The sequence below is a fragment of the Gambusia affinis genome, linkage group LG16, assembly GCF_019740435.1.
Source record: "Gambusia affinis linkage group LG16, SWU_Gaff_1.0, whole genome shotgun sequence".
Lineage (NCBI taxonomy): Eukaryota > Metazoa > Chordata > Actinopteri > Cyprinodontiformes > Poeciliidae > Gambusia > Gambusia affinis.
The window spans coordinates 23,043,299-23,059,828 of NC_057883.1; the positions used below are offsets into that span (position 1 = coordinate 23,043,299).

The 16,530-nt window shown below is 41.5% G+C and overlaps 1 protein-coding gene across 1 annotated transcript; it reads left to right on the forward strand.

Moving 5' to 3' along the window:
* The first annotated feature begins 56 nt into the window (after nt 1–56).
* LOC122845740 (calpain-A-like) lies at nt 57–11,286 on the forward strand. Its single transcript, XM_044142151.1, has 22 exons — nt 57–158; nt 360–608; nt 1,635–1,704; nt 2,007–2,125; nt 4,238–4,371; nt 4,439–4,613; nt 5,400–5,474; nt 5,593–5,678; nt 6,280–6,354; nt 6,457–6,617; nt 7,104–7,255; nt 7,334–7,345; nt 7,429–7,637; nt 8,006–8,051; nt 8,181–8,249; nt 8,323–8,380; nt 8,471–8,532; nt 8,619–8,687; nt 9,584–9,662; nt 9,926–10,042; nt 10,740–10,792; nt 10,928–11,286. The coding sequence occupies exons 2-22, from the start codon at nt 372–374 to the stop codon at nt 10,952–10,954; spliced, it is 2,085 nt and encodes a 694-aa protein (XP_043998086.1). The 5' UTR covers nt 57–158; nt 360–371; the 3' UTR covers nt 10,955–11,286.
* The last annotated feature ends 5,244 nt before the right edge of the window (nt 11,287–16,530 follow it).

The following is a 16,530-nucleotide window of genomic DNA, read 5'->3' on the forward strand; positions in this document are numbered from 1 at the left end:
AGGCTGTTCCAATGGCTTCACCTCCATCCAATGGCAGCTCAGGTAACAAGCCTGTTGGAGAACACCCTCAGGCGTCAGCCGCTATATAAAGGAGCTGCAGCTTCTCCTCAGTCTGCCACTTCAAACCGGACTCAGACTCTTCCTAACAGCAACACCAGGTGAGATCCTATCAGAAACTTTTAAAAGTTAACTCCGACTGCAGGAAGCTGCTTGAGTGAATAGAATGATCTATGAAGTATTTGCTTTAGTGAGAACCGCAGTGAGTGTCAGGGTTATGTGTCCTTGTGGGGACCTCTTCAGTGGATGATGCTGTTGCTTTGAAGTGATGTGTAGAGGCAGACTGATTGTGCTTTTTGCAGGACGATACAGCCATGCTTGCTCCAGGCGTCTGCTTGAACATCATCAGTGCTCGTCACTCTAAAGACGGATATGGAACCGTTTCCAACCCCGAGAAGTTCCTGAACCAGAACTACCAGCAGCTGAAGGAGTACTGCCTCATCCGCCGGCTGAGGTTCGTCGACGACACGTTCCCCCCTGACCACAACTCCATCGGCAGGAAGATTCTGAAGCAGGAAGACCTGGTGAAGGTGAAGTGGGTCAGACCGTCGGTGAGTACAGGTCCTGAACATGCAGAACACAGCTAGAGGTCAGAGGTCATTTACTGAAATAAAGAGGCTGAGGATGATTCAGGTCTAGAGAAGGAGGCCTACTTTTGATGTATTTTTTAACTGGAAAATAATTAAAAAGATGAACTATAAAAGATAAAATTAAACATTTATAGCAGGAAATTCAGAAGAAATGTAAAAAGTTTCTGCTGCTGGAAGGTCCGGCATCCATCATGTTCCTTCTGCTAGATCAGGCCAGTAGGGGCTGAGTCTCTGCTTCATCACCGAGTCACATTATGAGGTGAGTAGCAGAACCGGACCGAATCGAACCGAGGAGATTCAGCTGCTGGACTGGAGCGTGTTGGACCAGGGAGCCCTGGATCGCTCTGGTCAGAAGGAAGGAAGAACCTGTTGAGACGCAGGAACCAGAGAGGCAGGAACCGTCCAGAGACCCATTTAAACTGGGAACGGTGGTTCTGAAGGAGTGATGGCCAGACTATGGTGGTCCAAACAGGACTCAGGTTTCACACTCCTTTATTGAAACATCAGAGCATATATGTGCTGTTTCATAAACATTTCCTGGTGTCTCCATGTCAAAGGTCACAGCAAACTGTTGGTCAGTGAACTAAACAGAAAGCTAAGCAGAAGAAATGAACTGAATGCTCTTAAAGTTTTAAACCTTTAAATAAATAAAGGTCATGAAATGTTCCTGAGATGAGCAGAACGTCTCATCTCAGGATGGGATGGTAGAAACGATGGCTTCCTTCAATATAACACACAATAACAGATAATAACTGATAAACTCCATGTGACTGCATCCTGTTATATCCAGACTTGAACTGGAAAGTAGTGAGCAGAATATGAATATGAATATGAATATATTCTCTGTATAGAATATGTGAAACCAAAATACTCCAACTTGTCTTGAATGTGTCCAGCTGTTAGTCATGTTGTTTGGTTGTTCTGTCAGTGAATCTGTCCAGTCTTGCAGAACTGCATTAAAATGTCAACTTGTTTGTGCCGTTTCAGGAACTTGTTCCCAAACCTTCCTTCATTGTTGACGGAGTCTCCAGATTTGACTTTGGCCAAGGAAGGGCTGGTAAGGAAATATCTTTAATCTTTCTATAATCTACCCCCTACAGCAAGCTTTTGTTCATGCAAGTTCAGACAGCAGATGCAGATCAGTGGAATCTGGACATGTTCAAACCAGGTTTTGCTCCACATAAACACTTCATATAGTTTATTTTCATTATTTATCAACACCAGCAGGATCCCTCCTTCCGCCGCGGTTTGGGTTGTGTTGCTGAAATTTTTGCACAAGTGATCGCCTTGCCTTTCAAACGCTGCTGCATTCCAACCATTCACAGCTTCATGCTCAAATGATTTTCTGTTGTTGTCTAGGAAACTGCTGGTTTGTTGCCTCCATTGGAGCGCTGACCTTCCAGGATGTGGTCCTGGAACAAGTCGTTCCTTCTGAGCAAACATTTGATGAAGATTACTGCGGCCTGTTCCACTTCAGGGTTCGTTACATGTTTTGTTCTCTGACTGGCAAAAACCTGAAATCATGTTTAAGATAACATTATTTACAAATTTATTACACTTCTTTCTTCAGATTTAAACAGCTAAATGGGACAGGAAGTGGGTCAAAAACATAAAAAGAAGAAAACATTTGGAAACTCTTATGGTTGCAGATTTTCCAATAATCAATGGAGACAATGATTTCACCACTAATATGTGGTGTGCAAAATAAAATGTGTTTTTATTTTGTTCCTATGGTTAAGAGTATATGAATGAGATCTCAGAACATCTAGTTAATTTTTTACATTCAGATAAGAAAGATCTTTTTTAGGGTTATTTTGGTCCTTTGAATATAGAAATTATATCTTTGAAGCAAACAGTTTACCTTTGAAGGACAGGTTTTACTTTTTGGACTTTACGTGGATCTGTGATGATCAGGTTGGTTTTCTGGAAATTTCCAAGGACTGGTGAGAAATCTGGACCTTATGTCAGGGATTTAATGAACTTAACAGTAGGCTACTTCTTAAACTTGAAATATCACAGAAACTCCAAGTTACTTTATAAACAAATAACCTTTCAGACAGGTAGATGTACTTTCCAGAGTTTCCTGGCCACTTTCTGAACTTGTTACTGTAAAAGTTCTGGAAAGTTAGGTGGTATTTTTCATCAAATGCCAATAACAGCCTATGAGCTTTAAGAACTCCTCCGATTGGTTAATAAAGTAAGTTTTTAAAAGCAACCAGGTAATCTGTAAGATCCAAAATGCTACATTTTACAGAAAGGAAGTAAATTGTGACTCACATAGTTCTCTCTGGATCCAGCTTACATCTTTCCAGACCTCACAAGTCACTTTGGTACTTTCTGGTAAGCAGATTACTTTTATAAACATCTAGATTTTACAGATTCATTCCACACAAGTTCCAGAAAGTAACTTGTAGGTTCTGGAAGGTGTTTAATGGTGCGTTCACACCAAACGTGTTTTGAGCATCAGGCGAGTTTGGTTTACATTCAAAGTCTAGTTGAAAGTGGAGGAGCGTCCAGGGTCATTGTGGCGGGTTTCGAGCTTCTAGCACGGCGTAATTTGAACTGTTTCGAGCGTTTGGTGCTTTGAGAGCGTTCAACAGAAAACAGCAGCTAGAGCCTCAATGCGCCTCCACATAAACTTTGAATGTAAACCAGACATGCAAAACGCTATGTGTAGAGAAAACTTTGAGTTTTCATGGTTTAAATGAAAAGTTAAACCAGTTAATCCAAGTTCAATTCAACACAATCCACAAGATTTTGACATCCGATTCAGCAACAAGGCTAATCCAGGCAGCTGAAATCAATAAGTATAGTCACTCATGCTCCCTTTAAAAACAATAAATAAATAAAAAAATAAGTGTTATTTAGAGTAGCATATTAGTACAATAGTATTTTGAACGCATGTGCATTCAAAATGCGCACGAGTCAAACATGAAGCATCGGCCACGGTTTTGACGCGCATAACGCTTTTGGTGTGAATGCACCGTTACCCAACCCAACCAGAGACCAGGAACAGAATAAAACTATGAGGGAAGCGAGTCCAAGTCCAAGTCCAGGTCCAGACCAATGAAAGAGTATTTTCCAGAGCATTGCTGCAGTCGTAATAATGGAGTTGTTGCTACAATTGTTTATGACAGTTTGTCAGCAAACCAGCCCCTAGCAGCTATCCGTCTTGTTGGCCAGCTAGCAACTAGCAGCTGTCCGTCTTGTTGGCCAGCTAGCACCTAGGAGCTATCTGTATTATTGGCCAGCTAGCTCCTAGCAGCTATCCGTCTTCTTGTTGGCCAGCTAGCACCTAGCAGCTCACCAGACTCTTGAACTGCCACAACATTTAGGTAAACCCAAACTCAGTTGCATTAAGTTGGTCCAGTGAATCTAACAAGCTGGTAAGACGTTAAACAGACCAAGCAGAGAACCCTCAGGAGCTCCAATACCCAGCTAATGCTAACTGACATTAGCTCGTTAGCTGCAGGTGGAGGACTTCAGTCCCTCAGGGTTCCTTCAATCAGACAAACATCCACACATCTTCTCTGGAAAATCTTCCTCTCATTATTTAGTTTCAAAATAATGCTGTTTCCTTTACATTTCAGTTCTGGAGGTTTGGAAAATGGGTCGACGTAGTCATTGATGATAAGCTGCCAACTATCAACGGCCGGTTAATTTTTGTCTACTCTAAGAGCCCGAATGAGTTCTGGCCCGCTCTGCTGGAGAAGGCCTACGCCAAGTACGTGAGCTGCTGATAAAATGTTGCTGCTGACGTGTTTGTGTCTAACCTGGCTATGCTGTGTCAGGGTCTGTGGCTCCTATGAAGACATGGATGCAGGAAATCCAGTGGAAGCCTTGGTGGACTTCACCGGCGGATTCCACATGTGTGTGAAGCTGTCTGAGCGGCCTGCAGACCTGTGGGAGCTGATGTGCAGAGCCGACCAGACCAAGTCGCTGATGGGCTGCGGGACTCCGCAGGGCGTAAGAGACAATCACACCTCAGCCCGCTGCAAACTGAGAAACCCTTCCAGGCTGCAAGTCTGAGCAGATCTGGACCTGCTATAATACACCATAATAACACAGAGAAACATGTTCTGGATGTCAGACAGTTAGAAAAACACTTGTAAGGTGACGGTTTCGTGAGAACTGCCAGGATAAGGGAAGCTCTCAGTTCAGACATGCAGGACTCAGATTTCATCTTTTCACCCCAAGGAGGAAAAGATGACGATAGGACATAAACACTTAATCTACCTATTTAGAAATTAAACCCGTCCAAACCGCTCTGATCAATCAGAAGTGGGTTCTCCTCCCGCCGGGTCACTCCAGCACCAGTCAGCACCAGACAGACTCAGAACTTAAACCTTTTCATCAAACTCACTGGGCAGTTTGTCACTTCAGTTATTAGGAAATATGATGAAATAATTTAAAAACCAGAACCATAAAATTCAAGGTGGAAATGTTGAGCTTCATAATAAACTCTCATGTCGGTTAACATTTTGAACAACTTGATTGGGAGTTGTGTGCAGGTTAGACCTCGGCTCTAGATCGGTGGGTTAATCTGGAAGAACAATCTGTCAATCTGGAGATTAAGAGTCATTTACACTAAAACTCTTCAGGTTTTGTTGTTGTAGGACAGAGAAGGCGTCTGTAGCTGAAACCTTCCTACGTCTTCACTGACTGATGGAAGCAGCTGACACCCAGCTCAGGTTTTATATAACATAATATGTACATTTAATAACTTTAATCCTGAATTTACTCCTTTCTCAGGAAACTTCTGAAAACACCGTCTTACCAAATGGCCTAGTTCAAGGCCACGCCTACGCCGTCACTGGAGTCAAGGAGGTAAAACGTGGATTTCAACAGGAACTCCAACATGGAGAGAGTCAGCCTAGTTCAACATGTGAGTGCTGCAGTCAGACTGATCATCTGGTGAGCGCTGTGTCTGCTACCTGTCGTCCAGGTGCTGAGCAGTGGGAAGGCTGAGCGTCTGGTGCGTCTGTGGAACCCCTGGGGCAAAAGAGAGTGGAACGGAGACTGGAGCGACGAGTGAGAACAAACACCTCTCTCCTCCATCCTTCATGCCGACACCGTCTGGCCTTTCTGAGTGAAGGAGCAGATGGATTCTTCCTGTTCTGGAAGCTTCCCAGAACCGCCAGCAGGAGGCGCCCTTTAACAGCCACTTTACATCATCAAACTCAGTTTGATCTGTGCAAACATCTGCAGCAGAAACACACTCAGTTTGTTGCCAACACTGCTCCGTTGGCTCCAAACTGGTTCTGACCCATCAGAAAACCAATGACCCATCAGGAACCAAGGAGCGTAGCGGCCGGTCAGAACCGGTAGCTACACTCATTGGTTCCCATTTGAAACAGGTTTGACGGTACTGATGCATCAGTGTCATTATTATCCAGGCAGCAGCCATTACAACATGGCTGCCCTCCCTCAGTGGCTCCATCAGAACCACACTGACCAAAGTTCTGGGCTCCCTAGTACCGGGCCCAAAGGCTCCCTAGTACCGGGCCCAAAGGCTCCGGCTCTGAAGTGACGGAAGTTTACCAAGATGATCCGGAGTTGAGGATGTTTCTGGCTGTTGTGTTGATCCCACAGAGTTTGGTTCACCTGTCCTGTTTCTGCTTTGTTCCTGAAGATCGCCTCTGTGGGAGACGGTGAGTCCTCAGGAACGTAAAACCTGCCTTTTAAAGCGTGATGATGGCGAATTCTGGTGAGTTGGATCCGCTTTCTCTGAGCAAACTGCTGAGAATAAACTCTTCTCTTATTGTTTCCCATCACCTCACTCCTGCTGTCACATACTGTCCTTTCCAAGGATGAGTCTGCAGGATTTCTGTGGCTTTTACGCTGACCTGGACATCTGCTCCTCGTCTCCGGACTTCATCGATGGGAGCCCGTCCCATCACTGGAAATCCTCGTCCCACGAAGGCCGATGGGTCGCAGGGATCTCAGCTGGAGGCTGCATAAATAACTTTGGTACAAAGAAAAAATTAAAATTAAAAAGAAAACAGCACAGGCCCGGTCCAACTCTGGATTGGTTCAACCTGCTGTCAGATGGTCAAGTTACTGCTAGCTTTGGGTAAAGGAAAACACAGGAAAAATAAGGAAAACACAGGAAAAATAAGGAAAACACAGGAAAAATAAGGAAAACACAGGAAAAATAAGGAAAACAGGAAAAATAAGGAAATTATAGGAAAAAGCACGAGAAAATTTTGAAAAAGTGGGGAAAATGAGAAAAGAGAACAAAACAGAAAAATCAATGTAAAGAAAAAGGACATGATGAGACGAGGAAAAATGTAGAAAAAATTTAAAATAGAGGAAAATGGGATTAAATAATTTAGAAAGAGGAGAAGTTTTGTTGAATTTATAAAGTGAATTAAACTGATGATTGAATCAACTTCCCGGGGATGAAATTGGGATTTCTTCATCCTACTCACGGAGGTCTTCCTCGTTTCCTCCCAGAGACCTTCTGGACCAATCCGCAGTACCGGGTGGAGGTTGGAGGCTCAGACAATCGGGGTGAGAAGAACATGCTGGTGTCTCTCATGCAGAAGCCTGACAAGAGGAACAGAGGGCTGGTCCAGAACCTTTTTATCGGCTTTTTGGTGTTTGAGGTGAGCGCCGTCTTCCTGCCGCCATCTATGATTCATCTGATGCTTTCTAACACGTTTCATCTTCTGCTTTTCTTCAAGGTGCCTAAAGAAGTAAGTGTTGTTATTTCATCTGCCAGTACTGAGCAGCTGACGCTGTAAAAAGTCACTTAAAGTAATAAGTTGTGCCGTTGCAGTACAAGGCTGTGAAGGGGAAATTCCCAACCGCTTTCTTCGGTAGAAACATGCCGGTGGCTCGGGTGGAAGGCTACATCAACGCACGGGAGGTGATGCAGCTGATGAGCCTGAAGCCTGGAGAGTACCTGATCGTCCCGTCCACCTTCAACCCCAACAAGACGGCGTCCTTCATCCTCACCGTGCTGTCCAAGGCCGAGACACGCATCCAGTAGGTCACAGCTGGGACTGGGCCCAGTTCGGTCTGAGGGCCCGGTACAGTTTGAGGGCCCAGTATATTCATTGTGTGGAAGAGCTTCAGTGATCACAGAAATAAACGTAATTTGCTTATTGCTTCACTGTTTAAACGTTTCGCATCGCGGACGTTTAGCTTTGTTCTTCCAAAGAACGAGAATCCGTAAAGCAGCATTGCTAATGATGATTATTAATGTGATCATATTAATAATATAATTAATCATTAATGTGATTATGAAATATTTTACAACCATCGCTGGGATTAAAATGTTATTGAATAAGCAGAGAGAATCAGTGAAAATCCTGCGTTTTGTGAAGGTGAATGCTTGTGATTTCTCCTGACAGAGAGAGCTCTTTTAGACACAACCTGGAGCAGATGGAGACAGAGAAGGTAGGCCAGAGTCTCAGGCTCTCTGAGGGTCCGTGTGTTCTGCCCGTCTCATTAAATTCAGTCAGAAACGCCTCACATTTCAGTTTGAATGGAACCGATACTAAATGATGCTTTGTGACCTCCCTGCAGCTCTCTGCTCCAATCAGAGCCGTGGATGAAGACAATAACAGAACTCTGTTCAGACAGTACTCTGACAAGGTGAGGCGCTTTTCACTAGAACACCATCACTCTGCAGCCACCGCCAGATCACCCTTCATTTCTGTTCCTACAGTACGAGGAAGTGGACGCCGAGCAGCTGCAGGGCCTCCTGAACGGAAAAATCCTCCAAGGTTTGGACTGAGTCTCCATCGCAGGGTCACAGGGTCACAGGTCACAGGGTCACCTGCATCACTCTCACTCCTTGCTCTGTTTTCACCCAGGTGACCTGAAGTCTGGCGGCTTCAGCACCGACGCCTGCCGCAGCATGGTTGCCCTCATGGACGTATCCTCCACCCAAACTCCCCATAACTTGTCTGACCTTTGACCCCTGCCTCTGAATGAGCGTACCTTAACGAACTGATCAAACAGACATCCATCACTGGGAAGCTGAACAGTGAGGAATTTGTCAATTTGTGGAAGAAGATTGTTACATACAAGGTGAGAGCAGAGAAGGTCATTCAGTATTTATGTCAAACTGCTGCTTTTCAGCCGTTACTCACTAAAGAACATCCAGTTAAGTTTAATGGATAAAGAAGGACGTTTCTGATTATTTATTATGAGGTTACAGAGACAAACTAGAGCTTCATGGATCATAATCACTAACAGCCACAGGCCAGCGGATCGACTGCTCTACGCCATAAAATAACAGAACCTAAAGATTGAGCTGCCAAACTCTGGTTAACACACTGACTTTTACATAATCAGATCAGAATGGCAACAAAGAACATCAAACATTCAGTCCAACATCATTCCTCTCTGCAAATGTTTCCTTAGCACGCAAAAAGGAACAGGACACAACAACAAACACATGGACAATTTAGACAAATGTGACAGAACAGATGTTAAAAAAATCAATCAACAAATAGAAACTCAACAACTTATCTGCTGCCTTTATGAACACAAATAATACAGAAGTCAAATAATACCTGAGAATTAAAAATAAAATGTCTAAGTATAAAATACATGACTTCTCCTTTGCTAGTGATAACACAGGTGAAATACTGTGGTGTGAATGAGAGGAACGCTGACATGTCCTGATATCTGCCTGGATTCTGCCTGCAGCAGATCATGAAAATATGAAATAATCTCTCCTTCCCTGGACAGACGCAGCATCACCATCCTGCTGCTTCTGCTCTCATGTAACATGGAAAGAACAAAAACTTTAATATTCCTGCTAACAGGGAACGTCTGGCTCATGTCCCAGATTTGACATACAAATAGAGAAACACTGGCAGAATGCACCAGTCACAGTAAAAGCAGGAAAACAGAAAGATAGTTTTAACCGTTGGTAGTCTGCAGATCCAGACAGCTGACTGTCCTCTGTCTTCCTTCAGGACATCTTCCTTCAGTCCGACATCTCTCAGACGGGGACGCTGTCGCTGAGCGAGCTGAGGAAGGCCATCACAGCTTCAGGTCAACAAGGTTTTATTTATCCTGGACTCACAGCACAGTGTTATTACCTCACACCTTCCCTTGTGTACGAGCCTGCATTAGTTTTCAAACAACCCACAGTCAACCCCACATCCCCCAGAACCCAGTATGCTGTGATGTAAATTCAAAGTAAAACTAATAAAATCATCAGTTTAAGGTTAATGTTTCTGACTGTTAGCCGCAGCTCAGTGCTCAGTAGGTCTGAGGCTGGCAAAAGCTCTGACAGACTTTAACTTGTTGCACAGGAATGACCATCGGTGACGACATGCTGAACATCATGGCTCTGCGCTACGGCGCCTCCTCTGGATTCATAACGCTGGAGAACTTCATCGCTTTGGCCCTTCGCTTTGACCGCATGTCCCGTAAGCATCTGATCAGAGGACCTCATGTTGGTGATCGCTGCTCATTGCCAAACTAAAACCTAAGTAGAGTGTGCAGCCAGATCTGGAGTTGGAGATTTTACTGAAGATCCTGATAAACAAGGCTTGTTGTGTGTTAAGCAGATGTGAGAAAAGAAATTATACTCAAATAAGAGTAAAATGATCAACTATTTAATATTTAAGAATTATTGTCAAATGGACCAAAATGTAAAGTTAAGTAGAAATTTTGGTATTTTAAGGAGGAAACTGACAATCATTCAGAAAAGTAACAAAAAAAATGTTTCCATATCAGTTTTTTTCCAACAAAAAATCTTTAACAGAAACTGCATGTTTGTGTCTGAGTCTAGTGAAATTTTGGTTAAAACATGTTTAATTTTCATTCGGTGGGTAGAAAATCCAGAAATTTCACTCAAGTAAGAGTAGCGATACTTTATGGTAAAATTACTCAAGAAAAGGTCAAAAGTAAAAAATACTCCTAAAACTACATTTTTTCAATAAGGTTACTCAAGTAAATGTAACTAATTACTATCTGGCTCTGGTGTCACTGCAGGAACTAAATATGACACTGTATTTCATCAGACTGGAGAGTCACTGAAAGCTTATTTTTAGTAATTCAGTTTATAATTATTTCCTCTTTATTGGTAATTATTTAAATTTCTTCAAATATTTTTCCCCGCAGAAATATTCAAAGAGTTAAATGATGGAGCAGCCATGACTCTTCGAGAACCAGAGGTAATTAAACTGATTCTTCCTAAGTTAGAACTGTTGCATCTTTACAAACACATGGCAGAAGTCAGATCATATCTGGTCTCTGCTTGCCTTACAGATATGAAATAAATAATAATTAACTTAATATATTTCTTCTAGTGGCTGTACCTTGTGATGTACTCCTAACCTGGAAAAGAAGAGCTGAACAGGAAACGATCAAGCAGAGCGAACGTCTCCTGACGTCACTGATGCACCGCTGCCCAACGAGTCTGACCCTAACGGAGCATCAGACAGATTTTAGCTTTTGCTGAGCATGCTTTTTAAACATTTCTGGAAAAATATCCAAATCATATTTACTGAAAACATGTAAAATGTAAAAGTTTGATGAAAATTCTGACTTTCATTTGAAAACATTTATTCACTTAAGAAAGTAATTCCATATTAAGAAATAGATATTGCTTAACAAAATTGCTGGCTTTGCTGATGACAATTCATATAAAATAAAATGTGGTGTGAGACTTGTTTCCTTGTGTCACTAGCATGAGCACCAGAGATTATCTGACACATGTACATCTTCGCTGACTTTAACTGGACCTTTGAGCTCCGGTCAGATCCGACTCAGATTGATATTTTTCAGCAGCAGATCCTTCAGGAGGCTCTGTTGTGAAACACAGGATGTCTCTGTAGGACATGATACACAGCAACCAACCATGAAACAAGCAACAAACATTACATTTTGTCAAATTCCATCATCAAGAATAATAATCAAACACACATTAAATTTCTATAAACCGGACAAACATGTTAGTAATTTTAAAAAGATGCACTAAATATAGCCAAAACATGTGTTTTATTGATGTACAAATACTTAAAAACTGCCTAAAATGCCTAAGCATAATTTAATCCATTTCCCAGAGGCCAAAATTTCTCATTTTTGTCCATTTCTAAGAGGGACTTAGCGTATTATTTTTGGTGCAACGAGCTCTAGTGGCCTGTTACATCAACGAGGCCAGAGACCAGAGACTCTGTTGGTCAGAGAGACTGAAAAGCTGATTTAAATGAAAGCCAAGAGTGTCCCCTTTAAGATGATACCAAACTTTATATTATAAACCTTTGAAAAATGCCCATTCCATGAGCCTAAACCAGACACACCAGTCTCAAGAAACAGAAATGTCCAAAGGGGTCGTTCACTTCATGAGCTGTTAACTATGACCCAGCTACCAGTTTGGAAGGGCTATCTTGCCAAAAATATTCAGTAGATTCACTACATGTTAAATCTGGCGTCATTTCGACTAATCAGAATGTAATTAGAGATATCGCAAATAGGTATTTTGTCTAGTCAAAATACAATTAGAGATATCATATTCGCCAAAACGTCTACTCATCAAACAATTTGAAATACCTGGAATGTAAGGGCGGCAAAACTGAATTTATGTCAAATGGCTTGCCATAACGCCAAAGCTTTTACACAGTGGCGCAAAAAGTGGGTATGCACTGTATGCAACGCATAGGGGCGCAAAAACGATGTGGGGAATTTTTTTTTCTAGTCACCATTGTATGTACTTAACAGTTGTTTGTGTATGAAATGATCAGTAACAGAGAAATAGGACTGATTAGGCGCCCTTCCCCTCCTGCCAGCCGTTTTCTCCTCCCATACAGGTGGCTTGGGCAACGTCCCTTCGAGAGCGCGTTTTTCTTTTTCTTTTAAATTTGAATTGTAGTAGTGCACTCGACAACAGGGAGCTAAAGATGGCGCGCAGAAAAAAACTCCGGGGCACACAACAGAAAACGGAAGAAGGGGAGGGATAAAGATGTTGGAGAGACGAAGAAAAGCTTTTCAAAGTGGTTGAAAGACAGTAGGTAAGTAATGTCAGTGTATAAACACGAGAGTTGTAAATATTCAGGTTAGCTTAAGCTAGGCTAAAATGACAATGGTTGTCGTTGTCTCCGCCCCGTATTGAACCAATACGGGACGCGATTTATTCCGTATTACTATAAATAGACACACTTATCACACACATCTCAACAATAAGTGTAATAATAATGACCAAAACAAAACACGGGAAATATTAAGGTCAGCTATATATTAAGGTCGTCGTGAGACCTAAATAGAACCCCCCTCCCCCAACCGCCACTTAGTGACGCGGTTATCATGGTTGCTTAGAGACGGACACTACGCAGCCGTTGATAACAGCTCATTGCGCAGTGCGCCGTAGTTTGGTTCACGTTGAGTCAGTGCAGTCATTTAAAGCAAAAATAAGAGGAAGTGTTGCTAGTTTCCTGTCAGTTAGCCCTTTGGGCTGAAATATCCCACAGACAAGAGGAAGAGGAGGATATTCTTCATCTTTTTGACTCTGGACCGCACATTCTTCAGAGAAGGCTAAAGGCGACACTTCACGGACTTTAACGCCATAAACTTTGCAGCACTTGGACAGCAGAGTGAGGTGCATGTTTAGAACTGCATTAGTTTGTGAAGTTAGCATTTTTTATGTAATGTATTCATGTTTTGTGTCAAACAAAGACACTTAAGAAAATGTATTTTCTTTTCTTTTAGTTTTCACGGTGTATTTGGAGCACTGTGTATTCAGTGCTATTCAACAAACTTGGTTTCTAACGAAGAAAATACGAATCTACTGCACCCGTCGAAGCTCTCCGTGTATTCTTGGGTCTGAGGGACTGCTACAATTTCGATTTGATGTATAATAGGTATTTTACATACCACACAGCCACTCAAATTGTTCTATTTTTATGTATTCATAATATATATATATATATATATATATATATATATATATATATATATATATATATATATATATATATATATATATATATATATATATATATATATAATTTTTATTACAGCTGAAGTTAACAGAGTTTCTGCCTCTTCCATTCCAGTCTGGATGTGAAAACTAGTCATAACTGAAGTGTTAATAGACTGTCAGAAGATTAACTTTGGATTATATATTTTTTCTTTCCCTATTTTTTCTTTCCCTTGATTATTGATTATTGGACTTAAATCCTGGCACAGCAGATGGAGGATTGCGTCGTCATCTTAGGACATGTTTGGTTTTTCCTCTTCACCTCAACTGGGAGCAGCGTCTGTATGAACTGAACTACTAAAGCAGGTACTGCTTTGATTTGTTTATTTTCTCGTAGAGTGAAACAGCCTTTAAGTTTTGGGTCTCACCATAAACAGGGCCAGATTAACGTTTTGCTGGACTCTAGGCCCCAGTATCATGACCAGAAGAACACCGTAATCTGGCAAAATGCAGAATAAAATACTGTAATAATAGAGTAAATATACTCAATACCTTAGATTCAGTTTAGTATACAAATGATCAAAAACTTATAGAACTACAAACACATTCCTATGTCTTCCTGTCAGTGACAGTCAAATATGACGCTAGGAAAACAAAACGCATGTCAGTATTAGAATGATCTAGTAAAATTTACCCACTACACTGAGAGGAATACAGTTCCTCCATTTTATGAACAATAATCAACCAAACCATTTGATGTTCATCTATCGCTGACTCCCAACAGAAATGTATCTCAGAGGAAGTCAGAGATCAAGAAACATTTTAAACAGAAATTATCCTGTTGCCCCAGAATTTAACAGGGCTATTAAGTAATTAGTGCAATGTATGCCTTTTGATGCTAGTGTTCTCTCCACAACAATAAACAATTTACTGCATTTTTATGGACACACAAGAAGAAAAACAATCCGGGTTCGTTCACTTTTCACAAAGTAAAATTCAAGCATTTTTCAGACATTTTCAAGGTAAGTTTTCCAGCACCACTTTGGAGATAAAAACAATATCAATGAACTAGAAAAAGACAATGATATCTTTTATTACTTTTATTAGTAATGTATTTGAAGAAATGTTATGTTTTTAAATGTCTTTAAGACATTTTCTGACATTAGGGAAATAGAACTAACTGGTAATTGTATCTAAACTGGGCTGCACAGTGGTGCAGTTGGTAGAGCTGTTGCCTTGCAGCAAGAAGGTCCTGGGTTCGATTCCCGGCCCGGGAACTCTGCAGTTTGCATGTTCTCCCTGTGCATGCGTGGGTTTTCTCTGGGTTCTCCGGCTTCCTCCCACAGTCCAAAAACATGACTGTCAGGTTAATTGGTTTCTCTAAATTCTCCCTAGGTGTGAGTGTGTGTGTGAATGGTTGTGTGTCTTGTATGTCTCTGTGTTGCCCTGCGACAGACTGGCGACCTGTCCAAGGTGTACCCCGCCTCTCGCCCGGGACGCAGCTGGAGAGGAACCAGCAACCCTCCTGACCCCATTAGGGACGAAGGGTGTTCAGAAAATGGATGGATGGATAGATGGATGGATGTATCTAAACTAAATCAAGAAAAGTTTCAAAATTTAGGCTTTTAATCAAACATTTAATTTGGATTTTATTTTTAAAAAAACTGTTCAGTTTGAATATCCAGCACTTTCAAGAATTTTTTGCAGAAATCAAGCACTTTCCAAGCCTTGAATGCACCTAAATGAATTTGAGGCATTTTGAAAGATTTCAAGCACCCTGATCAATAAAATACAGTATCAGTATCATTTTCTGAAATGAACATGTTGGTCCAAAACTCATTTAACCCGTTTCAAAACAGAAAACAACCTCTCACCCTCAAAGTTAGACACAAGCAAAGGTAAGAACACAAACATTCACTCATCGCAATCATCACAGCCTCTCTCAAATGAAACCCCAAACAGGTCACACATGAACAAAGCCTGTCAATTATGACATGGATTTCAAACATAATGTCATCGTTGACATTATGTTTCAAAGGAAAATCTCTGACTGCTGTCAGAAAAAGTCACTGACTTTCAAGTAACCGATACTTGGCAGCCCTGTTCTGGAAAGCTGCAGATCCTCTGTAGATCGACTCTTCCTGGAAACGCTCTGCAACGCTCGGCCCCCGCAGTGCAGCATCGCGAGCGGCTTAGGCGGCGGGAAGACCGGAGATCCGCCATTACCGCTTTCCTCAACAACCGCAGCAGCATCTGTGCCGTTATGCTGCCCGTGTTCTGGCTATTTCTGCTACCTCGCAATATGTCCCATCTTGAAGCAACGCTTGCATCGATGTTACTTCGCAGGTCACTTACTCAGCATATTTCTTATCAATTACGGTAAGCTTAATTTATGTCATGACTGGCTTTGCTTAAGCTGCCCTGTTACTTCTTTTTTTTAAAGTGTACATGATAGACGGCTTGTAAATACATTCATAAATGGCTTTAGTTTGCCGTCTGCTATGTTGTTACCATATTGTATACTGTAAACAAGAGAGTCATTGCTCGGCACTGACCCCGTGAGTCAGGACAAATATCTTGTTTTGTAAAATATTTTAGTTTAATAATGCTTTTTTTAAATTAACCTTGCTAAATAGATGTTGGCAATATTACATGTGACTGAAACTGTGCATGTCTATGGTTTAATATTAGTATATTAATATCAGCATATTAAAAAGTATATCCTATCATTTCAGGTGCACAGTGACCCCCTGCAGTTCGGTGGAGACATTTTGACTCCATTACATTTGATAAAAACTGCCATACAATGTATTACTGTGCAGAAAAGAGTTTGCATGGATCTGTATTTGTAAATTTTTGCGTTTAATTTAATTTCAATAAAAACTTCTTTCCCCTGTTTGAAATGGTTTCATTCTTACAAACACTTATGTTTAGAAATTGGTAGAATATTACAAGGTTAAGACATGAACTGCTATACCTTTGTATTTCTAAAAAAGG